The 15,796-nt window shown below is 32.8% G+C and overlaps 3 protein-coding genes across 3 annotated transcripts; all 3 read left to right on the forward strand.

The window, feature by feature from the left end:
- The first annotated feature begins 1,638 nt into the window (after positions 1–1,638).
- LOC124932373 (V-type proton ATPase subunit c''1) lies at positions 1,639–2,607 on the forward strand. Its single transcript, XM_047472992.1, has 4 exons — positions 1,639–1,795; positions 1,872–1,949; positions 2,022–2,192; positions 2,281–2,607. Exons 1-4 carry the CDS (start codon positions 1,683–1,685, stop codon positions 2,453–2,455), a joined length of 537 nt encoding a protein of 178 aa, XP_047328948.1. The 5' UTR covers positions 1,639–1,682; the 3' UTR covers positions 2,456–2,607.
- Positions 2,608–4,283: 1,676 nt separating this feature from the next.
- LOC124929445 (carbon catabolite repressor protein 4 homolog 3) lies at positions 4,284–11,386 on the forward strand. Its single transcript, XM_047469807.1, has 16 exons — positions 4,284–4,600; positions 4,681–5,104; positions 5,911–6,080; positions 6,454–6,519; positions 6,941–6,993; positions 7,398–7,479; positions 7,596–7,651; positions 7,913–7,994; positions 8,522–8,614; positions 8,745–8,777; positions 9,137–9,225; positions 9,314–9,407; positions 9,605–10,222; positions 10,306–10,391; positions 10,901–10,985; positions 11,077–11,386. The coding sequence occupies exons 1-16, from the start codon at positions 4,520–4,522 to the stop codon at positions 11,161–11,163; spliced, it is 2,199 nt and encodes a 732-aa protein (XP_047325763.1). The 5' UTR covers positions 4,284–4,519; the 3' UTR covers positions 11,164–11,386.
- Positions 11,387–13,381: 1,995 nt separating this feature from the next.
- LOC124929226 (3-ketoacyl-CoA synthase 11-like) lies at positions 13,382–15,796 on the forward strand. The gene is made up of 2 exons (XM_047469527.1): positions 13,382–13,549; positions 13,729–15,796. The coding sequence occupies exon 2, from the start codon at positions 14,072–14,074 to the stop codon at positions 15,626–15,628; it is 1,557 nt and encodes a 518-aa protein (XP_047325483.1). The 5' UTR covers positions 13,382–13,549; positions 13,729–14,071; the 3' UTR covers positions 15,629–15,796.

Raw genomic sequence — 15,796 nt, forward strand, 5'->3', positions numbered from 1 at the left:
TTCTTTTTTTTTTCATATATATAGTATAAGTTTGATTTTAATCCAACTAACGGTCAACCACAATTTAAATATTATTTATACTTTCAACTCGAAAAAGTTTTACATTTCATTCATAGTTGTAATGTATATAAGAGTTTGTTTGACCTGTTTTTTATAAAATAAAATAAAATATATATCAAATCTTGTATGAAAAAATGGTTTTGTTAGGTTATTTGGGTCAATTGATACAAATATTTATATATTTTAGTATATGATTTGAATTGAATGATAATATGATATTATTTTATTACTATTATTATTAACTCTAAATAAATTAATACCAGTCAAGTCTAAGAGTATTTTGCATTAATTAATTTTTGATTTTTTTAAAGTTTTTAATAAAATTTGAGTCAGTATTGATTAAGAGACTAAATCCCCTAAGTGGAAGAGGGGGGATGAATGTCAATTTCGTCTTGTTTTTTTTTAAATTTAAAGAAAAATTAACAAAAACTTGTATAAAATTGATCTAATTAGACTATTTTGGTCATTGATTGAATAATTGAATGATAATGTTATATTGTTTATTATTATTAAATTTAAATAAATTAATACCAATCAAGTCTAAGAGTATTTTGTATTTCTCTTTAAATTTATCATAAATTTGGATTATATTGTCTTGATTAATAGACAAAGCATAAGTTAACTTCCTATTTCTTTCATATAAGAAATAAATCATATTGATTTTAATATTCAAAAGATATATGAATAAAGAATATTTGTGGGTGGTTTTCAAATTAATTTTGTTTGAGTTTATGAAATTCTAAAACTAACGTAATTTATTATTTAAATTTATTTATTTTATTTTAATATTTTTATTAATGTTATAATTTATTATTAAATTTATTTTAAATTTAATTATTTAGTTATATATATATATATATTTAGATAATTAAATTATTACTTTTATATAATATAGTTATTATCATAACTTTAATTATATTTAATTTTTATTTTTTATATTTATAAATTTTAAAATTTTATATTAAACTATATTCATATTATAAAACTTATAACTTTGTGTAAAATAAAATTAAAATAAACTGGTCAAAATTAATTTATTCTAATTAAAATGTCCTGTCTCGGATAAATTTTATAAAAATAACATTTTCGGAAGAAAATATATATACATTTTTTTCGTCATTTTTTAATTTCTTTTTATTCTTCGATCTCTCTTCTCAGTCGTATTCTCCAATTTCTCTCAAAACTCTGAGCGACGAGCAAACAAGGAATACAACACACCACGACGAACAGAACCGCGAACAAAAACAACACACAAACTACTTGACAGACAAAAACAAATTTCTCAGATCTGATGACCTTCAACATTATATCATGACTTTAAGGACTCAAGAGGCCTAAATTATAATATACGTGAATGGGCTTAGCCCTAAATCCTAATCCATATTTATTTATTTATTAATATACAATCAATATTGGCCCATTTTCCCTTATTCAAATATGAATTTATTTGATTGCTTAAAAGTTAAATCATAGAACAAATTCAAAGGCATTCCATCCAGAAAAGATCAAAAATTAGGAAGCTTCTTCTTCTTCTTCTCTGTTGTCTCTGTCAGTGGAGCGAGATTATTGATTGATAAAAAGCATGAGGAAGAAGAAAGAATGAAAGCTAGCTAGATTCCACAATGGGAGGAGCTTCTTCGAGTTGGATCAGAGCAATACTGCATATTTCGCCTTACACTTTCTCCGCCATCGGCATTGCCATCTCCATCGGCCTTTCCGTTCTCGGAGCCGCCTGGTAACAACAACAACAACAATTTACTCACATTCTCTACCTACAGAATCCTTGATATCTAATTTGATTGAATTCTCAGGGGTATATATATAACTGGAAGCAGTTTGATTGGAGCTGCCATTAAAGCTCCTCGAATAACTTCAAAAAATCTCATCAGGTGTGAAAATTAATTAAGAAGAACAAATTGTTGAAATTTCTCTAATAATAAGTATTGTATTGGCACTGGCAGTGTGATATTCTGTGAAGCAGTTGCAATATATGGTGTGATTGTTGCAATAATTCTGCAGACAAAGTTGGAAAGTGTGCCGAAATCACAGATATATGCACCAGAATCACTTAGAGCTGGTTATGCAATTTTTGCTTCTGGGATTATAGTTGGCTTTGCCAATCTTGTTTGCGGGTTTGTTCTTATAATTTCTTCTTCTTCTTCAACTTATTATTATTATTTCATATGTAAACAAACAAACAAACAAATTATTACATTACAGGTTGTGTGTCGGGGTGATTGGGAGTAGTTGTGCATTGTCTGATGCACAGAACTCGACTCTGTTTGTGAAGATTCTGGTTATTGAAATATTTGGAAGTGCACTTGGCTTGTTTGGTGTTATTGTTGCCATTATCATGTCTGCTCAAGCTTCATGGCCTTCTAAGTCTCTAATCTAATCTAATCTAATCCATTTCTTACCTGTTTGTTCATCATGGGTCTGTAATTAATTGTTCACTAAACAAAACACAACACTTGTTTTTGTGATGTATAAACAGAGGATAATTAATCTTCCAATATAAAATAATGAAATATAAACATTACTGGCCAACTTAGGAGATGTATAAGAAAGTAAATGATAAAAAACAATCCACCTTCGTAAAACTAATTATTTAATTTGCTATTAACTTGAATCAAGAAACATAAAATTTTATATTAATATTTTTATAAAAATTAATTCTTATTGAAATCAAATAAAAGAGTTATATAAAGTTAATTAGTAAATAACATAAAATAAAATCAATAAAATTTAAATAATTAATTAAAATTTTAGATGTCAAATTATATAAACAATTTCGAAAAAAAGATGGCGAAGAAGATGACAGTTTTCTCGCAAGTTGAAAGGTAGCAACTTATGATTTCTCTTAATGTTATGATCTGTATTAAACTGAATGTTGTCTTTATTACAGCATTGTCAAGGAATCTAACAAAAATAAGCCAAACAAAGTTTAAAGGTAACGTTGTCATATTTTATTACAGCGTTGTTCATAAATCTAAGAAGAGGAAGTTTGACAAGGTTGAAAATAACAAACTTCGTTGTCATAGTTTTTTTTAACTTCGTTATCGTAGTTTTCTAACTTCGTTGTCATAGTTTTCTAACTTTGTTATCATAGTTTTCTAACTGAGTTGTCATATTTTTTTAACTGAGTTGGTTAAAAACTATGACAACTTAGTTAAAAAATTATGACAATCTAATTAAAAAATTATAACAACGAAGTTAGAAACTATGACAACTTAATTAGAAAATTATGACAACGAAGTTAGAAAACTATGATAACAAAGTTAGAAAATTATGACAACCTAGTTAGAAAACTATAACAACGAAGTTTGTTACATTTCAACATTGTCAGACTTCTTCTTTTTAGATTAATGGACAACACTATAATAAAGTATGATAACGAAATTAAAAAAATATGACAATGTTACCTTTGAACTTTGTCTGGTTTCTTTTTGTTAGATTTCTTGACAACATTGTAATAAAGTATGACAACGAGTTAGAAAAAGATTTCAGTCAATTTAATACAAATCATAACATTGAGAGGAATCATAAGTTGCTATCTTCTTATCTTCTTCGATTAGTTTTTTTTTTTCCATTTGCAGAAGCTTTGAAATCATAGATGATTATTTGTTTACCTGAAATTTAAAATTACAGAGTCAAAAATTAGACTACAATGTGGCAATGAATAGTAAGTTTTCAGCACTTACTCAAGTAAAGAAGGATGAGCTTACAATTTTGAAGTGCACGAAACGAAAAACAAAACGGAAACGAACTAGGATTTGAGAAAGAAGGAATGTAGTCTGCTAGAGTTTAAGCGGCGGTTAAAACAGAACGAAGAAAATGCGATGACTGAGCGGGCGGCTGAAATTGAAGGCTGAAGGAGGGAAGAAAGTGAAAAAATTGCAGAAAAATATAATTTGTAAAATATGTCGATTCCTCCTATATTTGGGAATGGTCTTCGAAGGAAAAACTGTAAGGGAGAAGAGAGACGCCAGATGAAATCCTCTCCGGTGATATTCCTGCACCAGACAACCGACGACGAACGTAAAGAAATCGCAACCAAATTTCGAGTTTTTCTCTATAACAATTTTTTGTGGGTTAGGGTTTGAAATGAATAAAGAGGTCTGCGTTATAATTTCTTAAATTTTTAAAATTTTTTTAATTGTACGATGTCGTGTGCCACGTATGGTGGGGGCAGTCTCATCCCTCTAATTATTTATTCTTCAAGATTAGTTTATTTGAGTAGTAGAGGAAATGTATCGCTATTTTCCATTTCCCGATTCCATCCCATCATCTTCGGTGATTCTCCGATCACCTTAAATCAATCAACAAAACCTAATCTACCCGCCACCAAACGGAATAGAATCGGTATCCTCGGAGGTATTTGGGATCGATCGAGTGAGGTGAATGGAGTTACAGGGAAAATATGGCAGACCACAACTAAACCATTGACACTATACGATCAATGAGACGACTGTCTCCTTCCACTAAGTATTTCGCTTCCGCCGCATCAACAGAAACCCCAATCATGTCTTCCCGCCCCTTCGTAAGCCAAAACCGCACAAGTAATGCACTTGTTTACGTCCGACAACACTGACAATCAAATTCGAATTCTTTCTTTTGCAGCACCCAGGCGGTCGCTATCAACGGGGCAGAGGATTCTCCTGCCGCCCGACAAACGCTGACGTTAACGGCCACTTGGTTACCGGAGACTCGCACTTCCAGTCAGTTCAGGAATCTAATCGAGGGTTCAGGCCTGTGCCGAGAACCAATAATGTTTCCTATCACCGTCCTTACCAATACAATCAAAGACCGCATCTTCCCAGTTCTCATCCTCAATATAAATCCCATCCTATGTTAAATGCTTCAGCTTCTCCATATAATCCAATGCAGTCTTCCAATTTTCAACCTTCCGCTGGCCACGCAGTGCCGTATTTCTATCAGAACCAACAATTCCAGCGGCCGCAACAACAATTTCAGCCACGAAAGCCTCGACCACCTGTCCATCGGAACTGGGAATTATCAAACTCTGAGTTAGCTCCTGAATGCGGTAATCTCTGGCTTAGTATGTAATTAGGGGCCCAAGTATTTGTTTTGGGTCTACCTGTTAGCTGATTTAAGTCTTTAGTTACATCTGCTGCCAGACCCTAAACTGATTGCAGAGTTATTGTACAATGAATGTCCTTTCCCATGAAAAAGAGCACACTGATAAAATAGAACTGCTTTCTTTTTCATCTGATTTAGTTTTCTTGTGCATGTGTGTGTTATTGAGTCTATTTGAAAACTGATATTTTGTCACTACTTGTGTCACAATAATCAAGATCCCAGTGGAGAATCGCCAAAGTTTAAATTGAAAGTGATTTCTTTATGTTTGTAAACAGATTGATTTCTTGATCCAGATTAAAGTGTAAATTTAAAGCTTCATTTGGTATAAATATTATTTATAGATCATGATCTAGATTATTGTGATCTTTGACAAACATAACCAATATAGATTTTTTCCGATCATGATCATAAGTTGTGATAACAAATAGACTCATTATTATGTCATGGAAATCTCTAATGCACAATGTCATTGAAAGGATTGGATTGTAAGGGTTTGTTTTTTGTGTTTTTATATATATATTTTTGTTGTTATGCTTAAACGATGACCTATTAACACGTAACTTGAGAAATAATTTTGTTTTAAAAAAAGATTTGGTTGGGATTAGATAACAGGAACATATTTTTGCTTAATACCATAGGATTTTTGTCTTGTCGGACTTTTTATTCTATCTTCTTATCTCTTTTGTTAGGTTTCATACTTATCCAGTGTTAATGGATCTAATCTTGTTTAGTTAATGGCATGATTAACAGAGCGGTTTAAGGTCCTCTCCTACAACTTGCTTGCTGATTATCTGGCTATCAACCATCAAAGCAAGCTTTACTTTCATATACCTCCTTATATGTTGGATTGGCAATGGCGTAAGAGGAATATCATTTTTGAGCTCAAAGAACTATGGTCTGCCGACATTTTATGCTTACAGGTTCCCAGCTCAATGTATTTTCCTAGATCGAATGTTTGTCTTTAATGTTCTAACTCTTGATACAACATAACAGAAGGGAAAAAAATAAGGTAAGTTTTGTAGATGTGCAAAAGAGTGTTCCAATCAGAAAAAAAGTATTACTATTTCCAACTGATCCAACCTAATGACAATTATTGATTGATGACCAAGAGGCATATCGTGGATTGAGCGGACTAAGATAAGGAATGATAAAATTTCTTCAGGAATAAGAGAGTGGAGAAAAAGTATTTTGAGGAAAAGCAAGACAATGGAAAATAAACAACACTGACTTTACTTGTTTATGCATTTCTTACCTGAAATGATTGAGTTGCTTATTTCACTAGATATTTGGCAGGAGGTTGACAGATTTCTGGAGTTAGAGAATGAGCTAAAATATTCTGGGTACAGTGGGATTTGGAAGGTTTGTCTGGCAGATTCATTTATAGATTTTTATTCCACAATTTACCAATTTTTGTTTGATTCATGTCACTATTGATTTAGACACATAACCGGATTGAATAGTGATTTAAGTGTGTTTATATATCAGCATATATAAGTGAGTTTTTTTTGTCTCAATAGCTACAACTTAGTTACTTCATGTTATCATTGATCGTGTCAACATGGTAATAGATCCAGCTCTAAACAATTCTTCCTAAACGATGAGTTTATTATTTCAAAGAATTTTTCGTCACAAATACTTATATAGTTGTTTCAGTTTTCTTACCGAGGAGTTACAATCAATTCATTTCCTTTTTTATTGGGAAGCTGCTGCACATGGTCTTGTAATAACCTTTATATTTCCCTGGCTAGCTGAAGATTAACTTGATCCTTTAAATGGACAGATGCGAACTGGTGATCCAGTTGATGGCTGTGCAATATTTTGGCGGGTATCAAGGTATCTATCTTAATTTCCTAGGTTCTTTTTGTTAGACAAATGAGATCAAGTCATGGTGCTATGATATGCTATTAAAGTGATATGTCAAATATGCTCGTAGATATTTTTAATATAATATTATAATTATTGTATGGGAAGCTATAGGCAGTTAGTAGTTAATTAAATTAGTAGTAGTTATTAGCAACTATTTATCATTCTGTAGTTATTTCCGCACACACACACACCTGACCACTCCCAAGAAAAAAATAAGAGAAAAGAACATTGTACTAATTAACCATAGTTGTGGTGGAAGGGTGTACAATATGAAGAGTCAAATTTAGTTGTATAATTTTTTATTCTTGTATACTCATTTGTCCAATTTTAACGCATTGATTTTGATAATAAAGTTGAACTGTATTTTATAGGTTCAAGCTACTTCATGAAGAACACATTGAATTTAAAAAGTTTGGACTTCGGGATAATGTTGCACAAATTTGTGTTTTTGAGGTATATTTGACATCCTATCTGGAATCTATGATACATGATTCGGCACGTTAAAGAGCATGTATGATTAGTTTATGTTAGTCCTATTTTCTTTTAACTGACCTAATTTCTATTGGTAGTCTCTGGACCAGAATTGTAATAAAAATCCAACAGACATGGCATCTCAGTCGTTGCGGTAATTTCTCTCTTTTGATGAGGTCATTTCCCTGGCTTAAGTGCCTTTCCTATAGTTATAGTTTTATTTTTTATAAAACAGCATGGCCCCTCTTATTCAGTCTTTTCTGTCAAAAAATGTCTGGTTTTCTCTATTATTTTCCGAGAGACTCAAATGCATGCTTGTTGATGAAAATGATGTACATGTTTTTCCAACAAATTGTTTTACTCTTTGTTTTTCTTTTAGATACAACTGTAGATTGACTAATTAATACTAATGCAGGTCCGCAAGTTCTAACAAACTAGTCGTTTGTAACACCCATATTCTTTTCAATCCTAAAAGAGGAGAGATGAAACTTGGTCAGGTATTTACCACTCTTTGAAAGTTTTTCCGTTTGTACAATCTATTCAAACTCTAATTGTTGCACAGTTGCTGATTTTATTGGCTGATTACTGCGATTAGATTAGTCTATCTTTGCCTCACTTCAGAACTAAGGTGTCACATTTGACAAAAGTCCACTTACAGCACTCTCATTTAGTAGCTTGATCAATATCCGTGATTTGTGACTTCCCAGCTTTTCTTACATGATCTCCACACTCAGTGGCAAAAGGCTTGGACACAGGTTTATGACCTTGATGTCTTATTTTGATTCTCACTGAAAGCACCAATTGGCTGGAGCCTGGAGTGGTCATGGGGGTGGGTTGTTGTGCTAGCCTCCTCTAGAGATTAGTAAAAAAAAGTCTCCCAAATCCTAGAAGAAAAATACGGGGTTTTCACAGCCAATGTATTTGCACTATAGAGTGTACTTTTGACGTTTCCTCATTGCTTTCAAGCTATAAATTGAACTGCTTGGAAATTTCAGTCATGAGGGTAATTTGTTCTTGCAAACAGATAAGGAATCTTCTTGAAAAAGCTTATGCTACTTCCAAGCACTGGAATGATGCTCCTGTTGTAATTTGTGGAGATTTTAATTGTACCCCAAAGGTAATGAACTTCAGTGTTGAATCAGTTCTGTTTGTACTGATGTGTTTAATTTCAGTTTTCAATTTCATTTGGTTCCGTGACTTTTATTTTATCAGTCAATAATGTTGTCTTTTTTTGGCTTGTTTGGCAGAGTCCGCTATACAACTACATTTCAAACCAACAGGTTGATATGAACATCCATTACAGCTCTATTTTTTGCATTGTTTTTATACAAACCAATTCCTGAAATTAGGGCTAGAATGGAGATTGAGGGTGATAAACAGAACGGCCTAAGCCTGAGAATGAGGCAACAGAGAATCCGAGAGACATGGAGGAACTGTAACTTCCAATTAAACATTTAACATAATTATTACAATAGTAAATAACTCATTTGTTGTTTAATGTAATAATAATTACAGTTATGCCACTAATATTATGTACAATTTTACCATCCTACCCTAATAATATATTACTACGTATCATGTGTTTTTTGCTCATCACTAGAATTAACATTATGATATTAACACTGCTCTTGGATTGCAGATTAATTTGGCTGACCTGCCAAGAGATAAATTATCAGGACAAGCATCGGCTGAACTTCAAACGCAAAGACAGTTCAATTCTAATTTTAGGTAGCACTATTTGTTTCTAATCTTGGAGTTTTAGTTGATATTCTTCCACTTGCCTGTGAAAGTTAAAATGGTAATTTCATTGACTTAGGCCTGACTTAGCTAATAATCACATCCGGCCAACTCTGACAACTGTAGATCATATAAAACTTGGGCATGTGTACAAAAGCTTGGATATAAAATTGGTATGTTTACTTTTCGTGAATTATACACATCAAAAATATTATATCATCTATAGATCATGTATAAACTTTTTTAAATAGATTTGTTTCCATAGATTCTTTTTGGACAATGAGAAGATGTAAATCCATTCATCCTTCTTTTTCCTTTAACTAATTATTTAGAAGAATGTACTATTTATGTTAATTTATTCTGAAATCAGGATAAAACAGATGAATGCAAGGATGAAATTCTATCTATTAGCTCTACTCCAGGGACCAAGGAAAATTCTACAACAGATGAAATATCATGTCAACTTGCGGATGTCATAGCAAAAGTTCCCGAATCACTAATTAGTTCTCAATCAGATGCTACATCATCTGAATTTCCAAATGGGACTCAAGTCTCCTCCTCTTCAAAGTCAGAAGAAAATCCGTCAACTATTTCTGATGCCGGTGAAAAAAGTAACCCTTCACTCTCATATGTCCCCAGTATCGTGCAAGAATCAACTGACTGTAGCCTACGATCTGGAGAAAAAATGGAGTCTTTGTCAATCGATGAGCCTGACATAGACACTAATGAAGGTGACATTAGCGAGGAGGATAGCGTGAAGTTTCTCTTGGAGTTGCATGATAATGATGGTGGGGTTCCACTTGAATTGAATCCTTCCATAGGATCTTCCATCAGAGAATCAGACAATTCTGTTGTGGAATCTGCAATGAGATTTCCATATGATCCAAGTGCATGGACTCCAATGGAAATAAAAGCAGCTAGTGGTAATGAAGAGTGTACACTTGTTGAACACCCTTTGAAGTTGAGCAGTACCTATACTGAAGTTCAGGTTGGTTTTTTGTTGGTGAACCTTAAAATTGGAAATAATTGCGGTTTTGCTTAAAATGAATTTCATATATATATGACATGTAGGATCATTCTGGTAGCAGAGACTCAAATGGAGAACCCCTTGCAACTAGTTATAACAAGTGCTTCCTTGGCACTGTAGATTATATCTGGTAAGCTCTCAAACTTCCATATTTTTGTGTGTAAATGATCCAATATTGGTTAAATCTTTCAATGCAAGGCAAGCAATGGATCCTGCTACTTCATCTGAATAATAAATTAGACTCACATCTACTCTACCAGTAACAAACAAATTATTGGATAGTGGGTTAATCTCAAATAACCCAAAACAACCAAGGTCCTAGAGATATAGGATTTGTAGAAGCTTGTAGATGAGAAGCTACTAGTATTTATAAGCTACTAACTTATTCTAATAATTACCATATTACCCCTACACTACTGCTAATTACCATACTACCCTTGTTACTAAACCGTTACATGACATGCACAGTTTGTTCATATAATAATTCCACCATCAAGTCATGCTGAATTGGTTTTAAAGTCGAACAACATTTCATTATTATTTCATTGAACATTTGCTTGATTGAGTTGTATGTTATTTATGGGAAATTGGAATAAGGAAACTTGTAACGGTCTAATGTATGTTGAACTTCACATATAGGCGGTCTGAAGGCCTTCAGACTGTTGGTGTGCTTGCTCCAATACCAAAGGATGTTATGATAGCATATGGCGGGTTCCCTACAAAGGTAATAATATTTGTATCTTGTTTTCTTTCCTGGAATTTTTACATTCCTTTTGGTATTCAGCTTCTTAGACAATCATCTTTTGCTTTATCAGAAATGGGGAAGCGATCATATTGCCCTAGTCACAGAGTTGGCTTTCACTAAAGATGTGAATCCACGTAGTAATCAAGAGACAGCATAACCGAAGATGATCAGACGATCAGACATCGATCATCCTTCTCTTCTCTATGTGGTCATTGTCGTTTTTATCTTCTCTGATTGATTTTATTGTATTCTTTCGATTCTTTGGTTTCCCTGGCTTGGACCATTTGTAACTTGTTTTGCTTCCCATTTTGTTGAGACAATCAATATGAGCAAGTGCATAATGAATTAATCCCTTTGAATTATTGCACGTAAGCTTCTCCTAGCGTTGGTGATCAATAAAATGAAAATATTTATTTTAGGGAGAGAAAAATAAGTTGGTAAAATGATTAAAAACAATATTTAATAATAATTTTATTTTTAATTTCTAAAATTTAAACATGTGGTTTTGAAAAACCTCTCGAATTGAACAAGACATGAGTATCCCACCTTGTGCAAAAGCTAAAATGCAAGCAAACAAAAGTCTGCTACCTACCACATTTCACAGCTCATAAATAATAATGAAATCCATTCTACTATACATTTAACACTATATATAATATAATATAATATAATATATATATATATATATATATATATATATATATATAATTAAATTCCAATTATAAGACTATTATTTTGAATACATTTTTTTTCTAGTTATGTTTAACAATCAATCGTTATAATATTGACATTTTTATTGTTCAAAAACATTAAAACTGGACTAATAATTTGTCATTCAAACCAAACATAAACGGTTGATGTTTAAGTCATAAAAGTTTTTCAAAATTAAAATTAATAAATCTACAATGAAATTTTGTGTTACAAAGAACGACTAAATGAAATATCATAACAATTACAAGAAATACTTAGATAAATTAAAATATAATGACTTAGATTATCTTAATTATTCTTTAATTTCATGGTTGTATGATGTCATTATTATCTTAAAAACTAGTGTAATATCCCCTCTCCTTAATAATAATTTTTATTTGGTTGTATGAACATGACTTAGAAATTAAAAAATATATAAAAAAAAAGCTAATGAAAAAAAGAAGAAGATCAAAATACCTCTAAGGTCTCGTTTGATGAAAGGGTTTTTGGGATAAAACCCATTTTTTATCCCAAAACCCAAACATCTTGTCACCCATTAAATCAAATAATTTTATCACTTTAATACCAAAACTATCCTCTAATTTTATCCTCTCTCTCTAAACCATCATTCTCTCACTTACACCATACCCTCTAAAGTCAAAAGGCAAATTAGTCTTTAAAATTTAAAAACCACTTTTTTCCTACTTTTTATCGCACAAGATTTTTTAGATAAAATCCGGATAAAAACCAAAAAACTCTTTCCTCAAACGAGGTCTAAGAGTTCGAAGGAGTTTTTTTTATGTTTTCTCCTCCAAAATTCTTTAAAAAAATGTATGACCAAATCACCCCTATAATAGTTATATCTTTTTTAAATTAATTAATGTTAAAAAATAATTTTAGTAGTTTAGTAAATAAAGAGATTGATTAAACTGTTGAAGTGGTATATTAAGTTTATAATAAAAAAAAAACTAATAAATACTCTTCAAATACGTCCTAACACCTTATTCTATTTGACTATTTAAGATTTTTTTTTTATTATTGTGGTTGGATCTAAATTAGTTTATTTGAGTTTTTAATTTTTTAATTATTAAAAATAAATAATTTATTAAAATATAAATTAAATAATTTATTAAAATATAAATTAAATAATTTAAATGAAATAGCTAGTAAAAAACAAAAACAAAAAAAAAATCTATCATGTTTGACCTGTGAATTTTCTCTGCAACTGTTCAAAAAGGATTGATCATTTTGCCGCCAATTTTTGACTGAAAATGATTATACATCTATCTATATATATTATTATTTTAATATGTTTGACTTTACCTATTAAATGACATTTCCAAGTTGTTCTCTCCAAAAAAATGGCGTACTCAATTTTGTTTCTTTCTCTGGATATTTCTCAAATAAGATTTTTGTACTATCACATATTTGGTTTTAGTAATATCGAATAATGATTTAAATATTAAATAACTCCAATTATCATATTTTAAATCCAACAAAAAAAAATGATATTTATTAATTTTAGATATAAATAATAAAAAATAAAAGTATACAAATTGATTGGAGGGTCCCACATATTCTTGTGCTGTAACATTCGGTTAAAGTCTCCTTCTTCTTGGCTGGCTGGCAGTTTCTGAGATTCTACACGTTGCCCGACTATTATTCAGTCTCCTCCTCCGACCTCCTCCGGCCGCCTCCATTTGACGCGATCTCCCTCTCTCTCTCTCTCTCTCTACAATTATATATATATATATATATATATTCTCTGCAAATTGTCATCGTCTTCATAGATTTCTCCGGATTAAGGAAGGAAGACCGAAGCGCGATCAACTTACACCTTTTCACCGCTCAAGGTTTGTCTATTTTGCTCTTTCCATTAGCCTAGGGAATGTTTTCTTTCATTAGCCAACGTTTATCTGTTTATCTCCCTTGCGACATTTCCTAGATCTCATCGAGATTACCAGAGACAGACAGAGAGGATGAGTCGATTCATTTTCTTTAGTAATTTGATCAAACTGTTCTGATTTTGTAGGGATTGGATTGATTCCTTGAGCTGTGTTACGACGGATAGTCTTAATTCGAGCAGATATTGTCCTGTCTCTGAATCTCGCCTCTCGATCGAATCGATGGTAACTTGTATGATTTGAACTGATCATATTATCGTGCAATTAATTGAATTCTCTGTTGTGAAATTAAAAGTGGCAACTGAGATTATTCGGATATATTAGTTACCGCTGCTTTCGTTTGATCCATCCAGAAGATCTCTGTGAACTTTTTTTTGGGATCTAAGTGTAATTAATTGCTTGCCATCTGTATTATACACCAATTACTTCTTCAACAAAGGAGGAGAAAGTAAAATCAGAAGAAGAAGAAAGATGAGTGAATCAAATCAGGAAACTCCCTTACTAACAACAACAACAACAACTCCTTCTTCTTCGTCCTCAAGGAAACTACCTGATTTCAAGCAATCTGTCAAGTTGAAATATGTGAAATTAGGTTACCATCACGTTATCACCCATGGAATGTACTTGTTCTTATCTCCTCTCATGGTTGTCATCGTAGCTCAACTTTCTACATTCTCCTTCCAAGATATTTACACCCTCTGGGATCAATTACAATACAATCTCATATCAGTCATCCTATGCTCAACTCTTCTCGTCTTCGTCTCAACAGTTTACTTCCTCACTCGTCCATCCCCAGTTTACCTTGTTAATTTCTCCTGCTACAAGCCCGATGAAGACAGAAAATGCACCAGGCAGATTTTCATGGAGAGATCGGCTTTGACAGGCACTTTCACCCAAGAAAACCTTCAGTTTCAGAAGAAGATTCTGGAAAGGTCCGGTCTTGGCGAGTCAACTTATCTACCCGAGGCTGTTCTAAGAGTTCCACCTAATCCCTGTATGTCTGAAGCCAGAAAGGAAGCTGAGGCTGTAATGTTTGGTGCCATTGACGAACTCTTGGAGAAAACTGGCGTCAAGACCAAGGATATTGGGATTTTGATTATTAACTGTAGCTTATTCAACCCGACCCCATCTCTAACCGCGATGGTGATCAATCACTATAAACTAAGAGGGAATATTATTAGCTACAATCTTGGCGGAATGGGGTGCAGTGCAGGTTTGATCTCTATTGATCTAGCTAAGAATCTCCTTCAAGTACAACCCAATTCCTACGCTTTAGTCGTGAGCATGGAGAACATCACATTGAATTGGTATTTCGGAAACGACAGATCCATGCTCGTCTCCAATTGTTTGTTCAGAATGGGAGGTGCGGCAATCTTACTTTCTAACAAGTGGTCTGACAGAAGGCGATCCAAGTACCAATTGGTCCACACAGTAAGGACCCATAAGGGTGCGGACGACAAGTGCTTTTCCTGCGTATACCAAATGGAGGATTCGGAGGGAAATATAGGTGTCTCGCTTTCGAAAGAGTTAATGGCGGTTGCTGGAGATGCGCTGAAGACGAACATTACAACTCTGGGTCCTCTTGTTTTGCCTATGTCTGAACAGCTTCTCTTCTTTGGGACATTGGTTGGGAGAAAAGTACTTAAGATGAAGATAAAACCGTATATACCTGATTTCAAATTGGCGTTTGAGCATTTCTGTATTCATGCGGGTGGAAGGGCTGTGTTGGATGAAATAGAGAAGAATTTGCAACTTTCTGATTGGAATATGGAGCCTTCGAGGATGACGCTGTATAGATTTGGGAATACTTCGAGCAGTTCACTTTGGTATGAGCTGGCGTATACGGAAGCGAAGGGTCGAGTTAAGAAGGGAGATAGGACTTGGCAGATTGCGTTTGGATCGGGGTTTAAGTGTAATAGTGCGGTTTGGAAGGCTTTGAGAGCGATTGATCCGGCGAAGGAGAGGAATCCGTGGATGGATGAGATTGACCAGTTTCCTGTAGAAGTTCCGAAGGTGGCAACGATCTAATGATAATAATATTCAATGTAAGTTAAAATATATATCTCGTAATTTGTTAAGTCTTTTGTTGATGACTTTTCTAATTGGAGTATGTATTTTGTTTGTCTAACATTCTCTTATTCTTGTGACTAACTTAAAACTTCCATGGTTTTGATGTTCATGCTCATATTTCATGCA

Source organism: Impatiens glandulifera, chromosome 3, assembly GCF_907164915.1.
Source record: "Impatiens glandulifera chromosome 3, dImpGla2.1, whole genome shotgun sequence".
NCBI classification, from domain to species: Eukaryota; Viridiplantae; Streptophyta; class Magnoliopsida; order Ericales; family Balsaminaceae; genus Impatiens; species Impatiens glandulifera.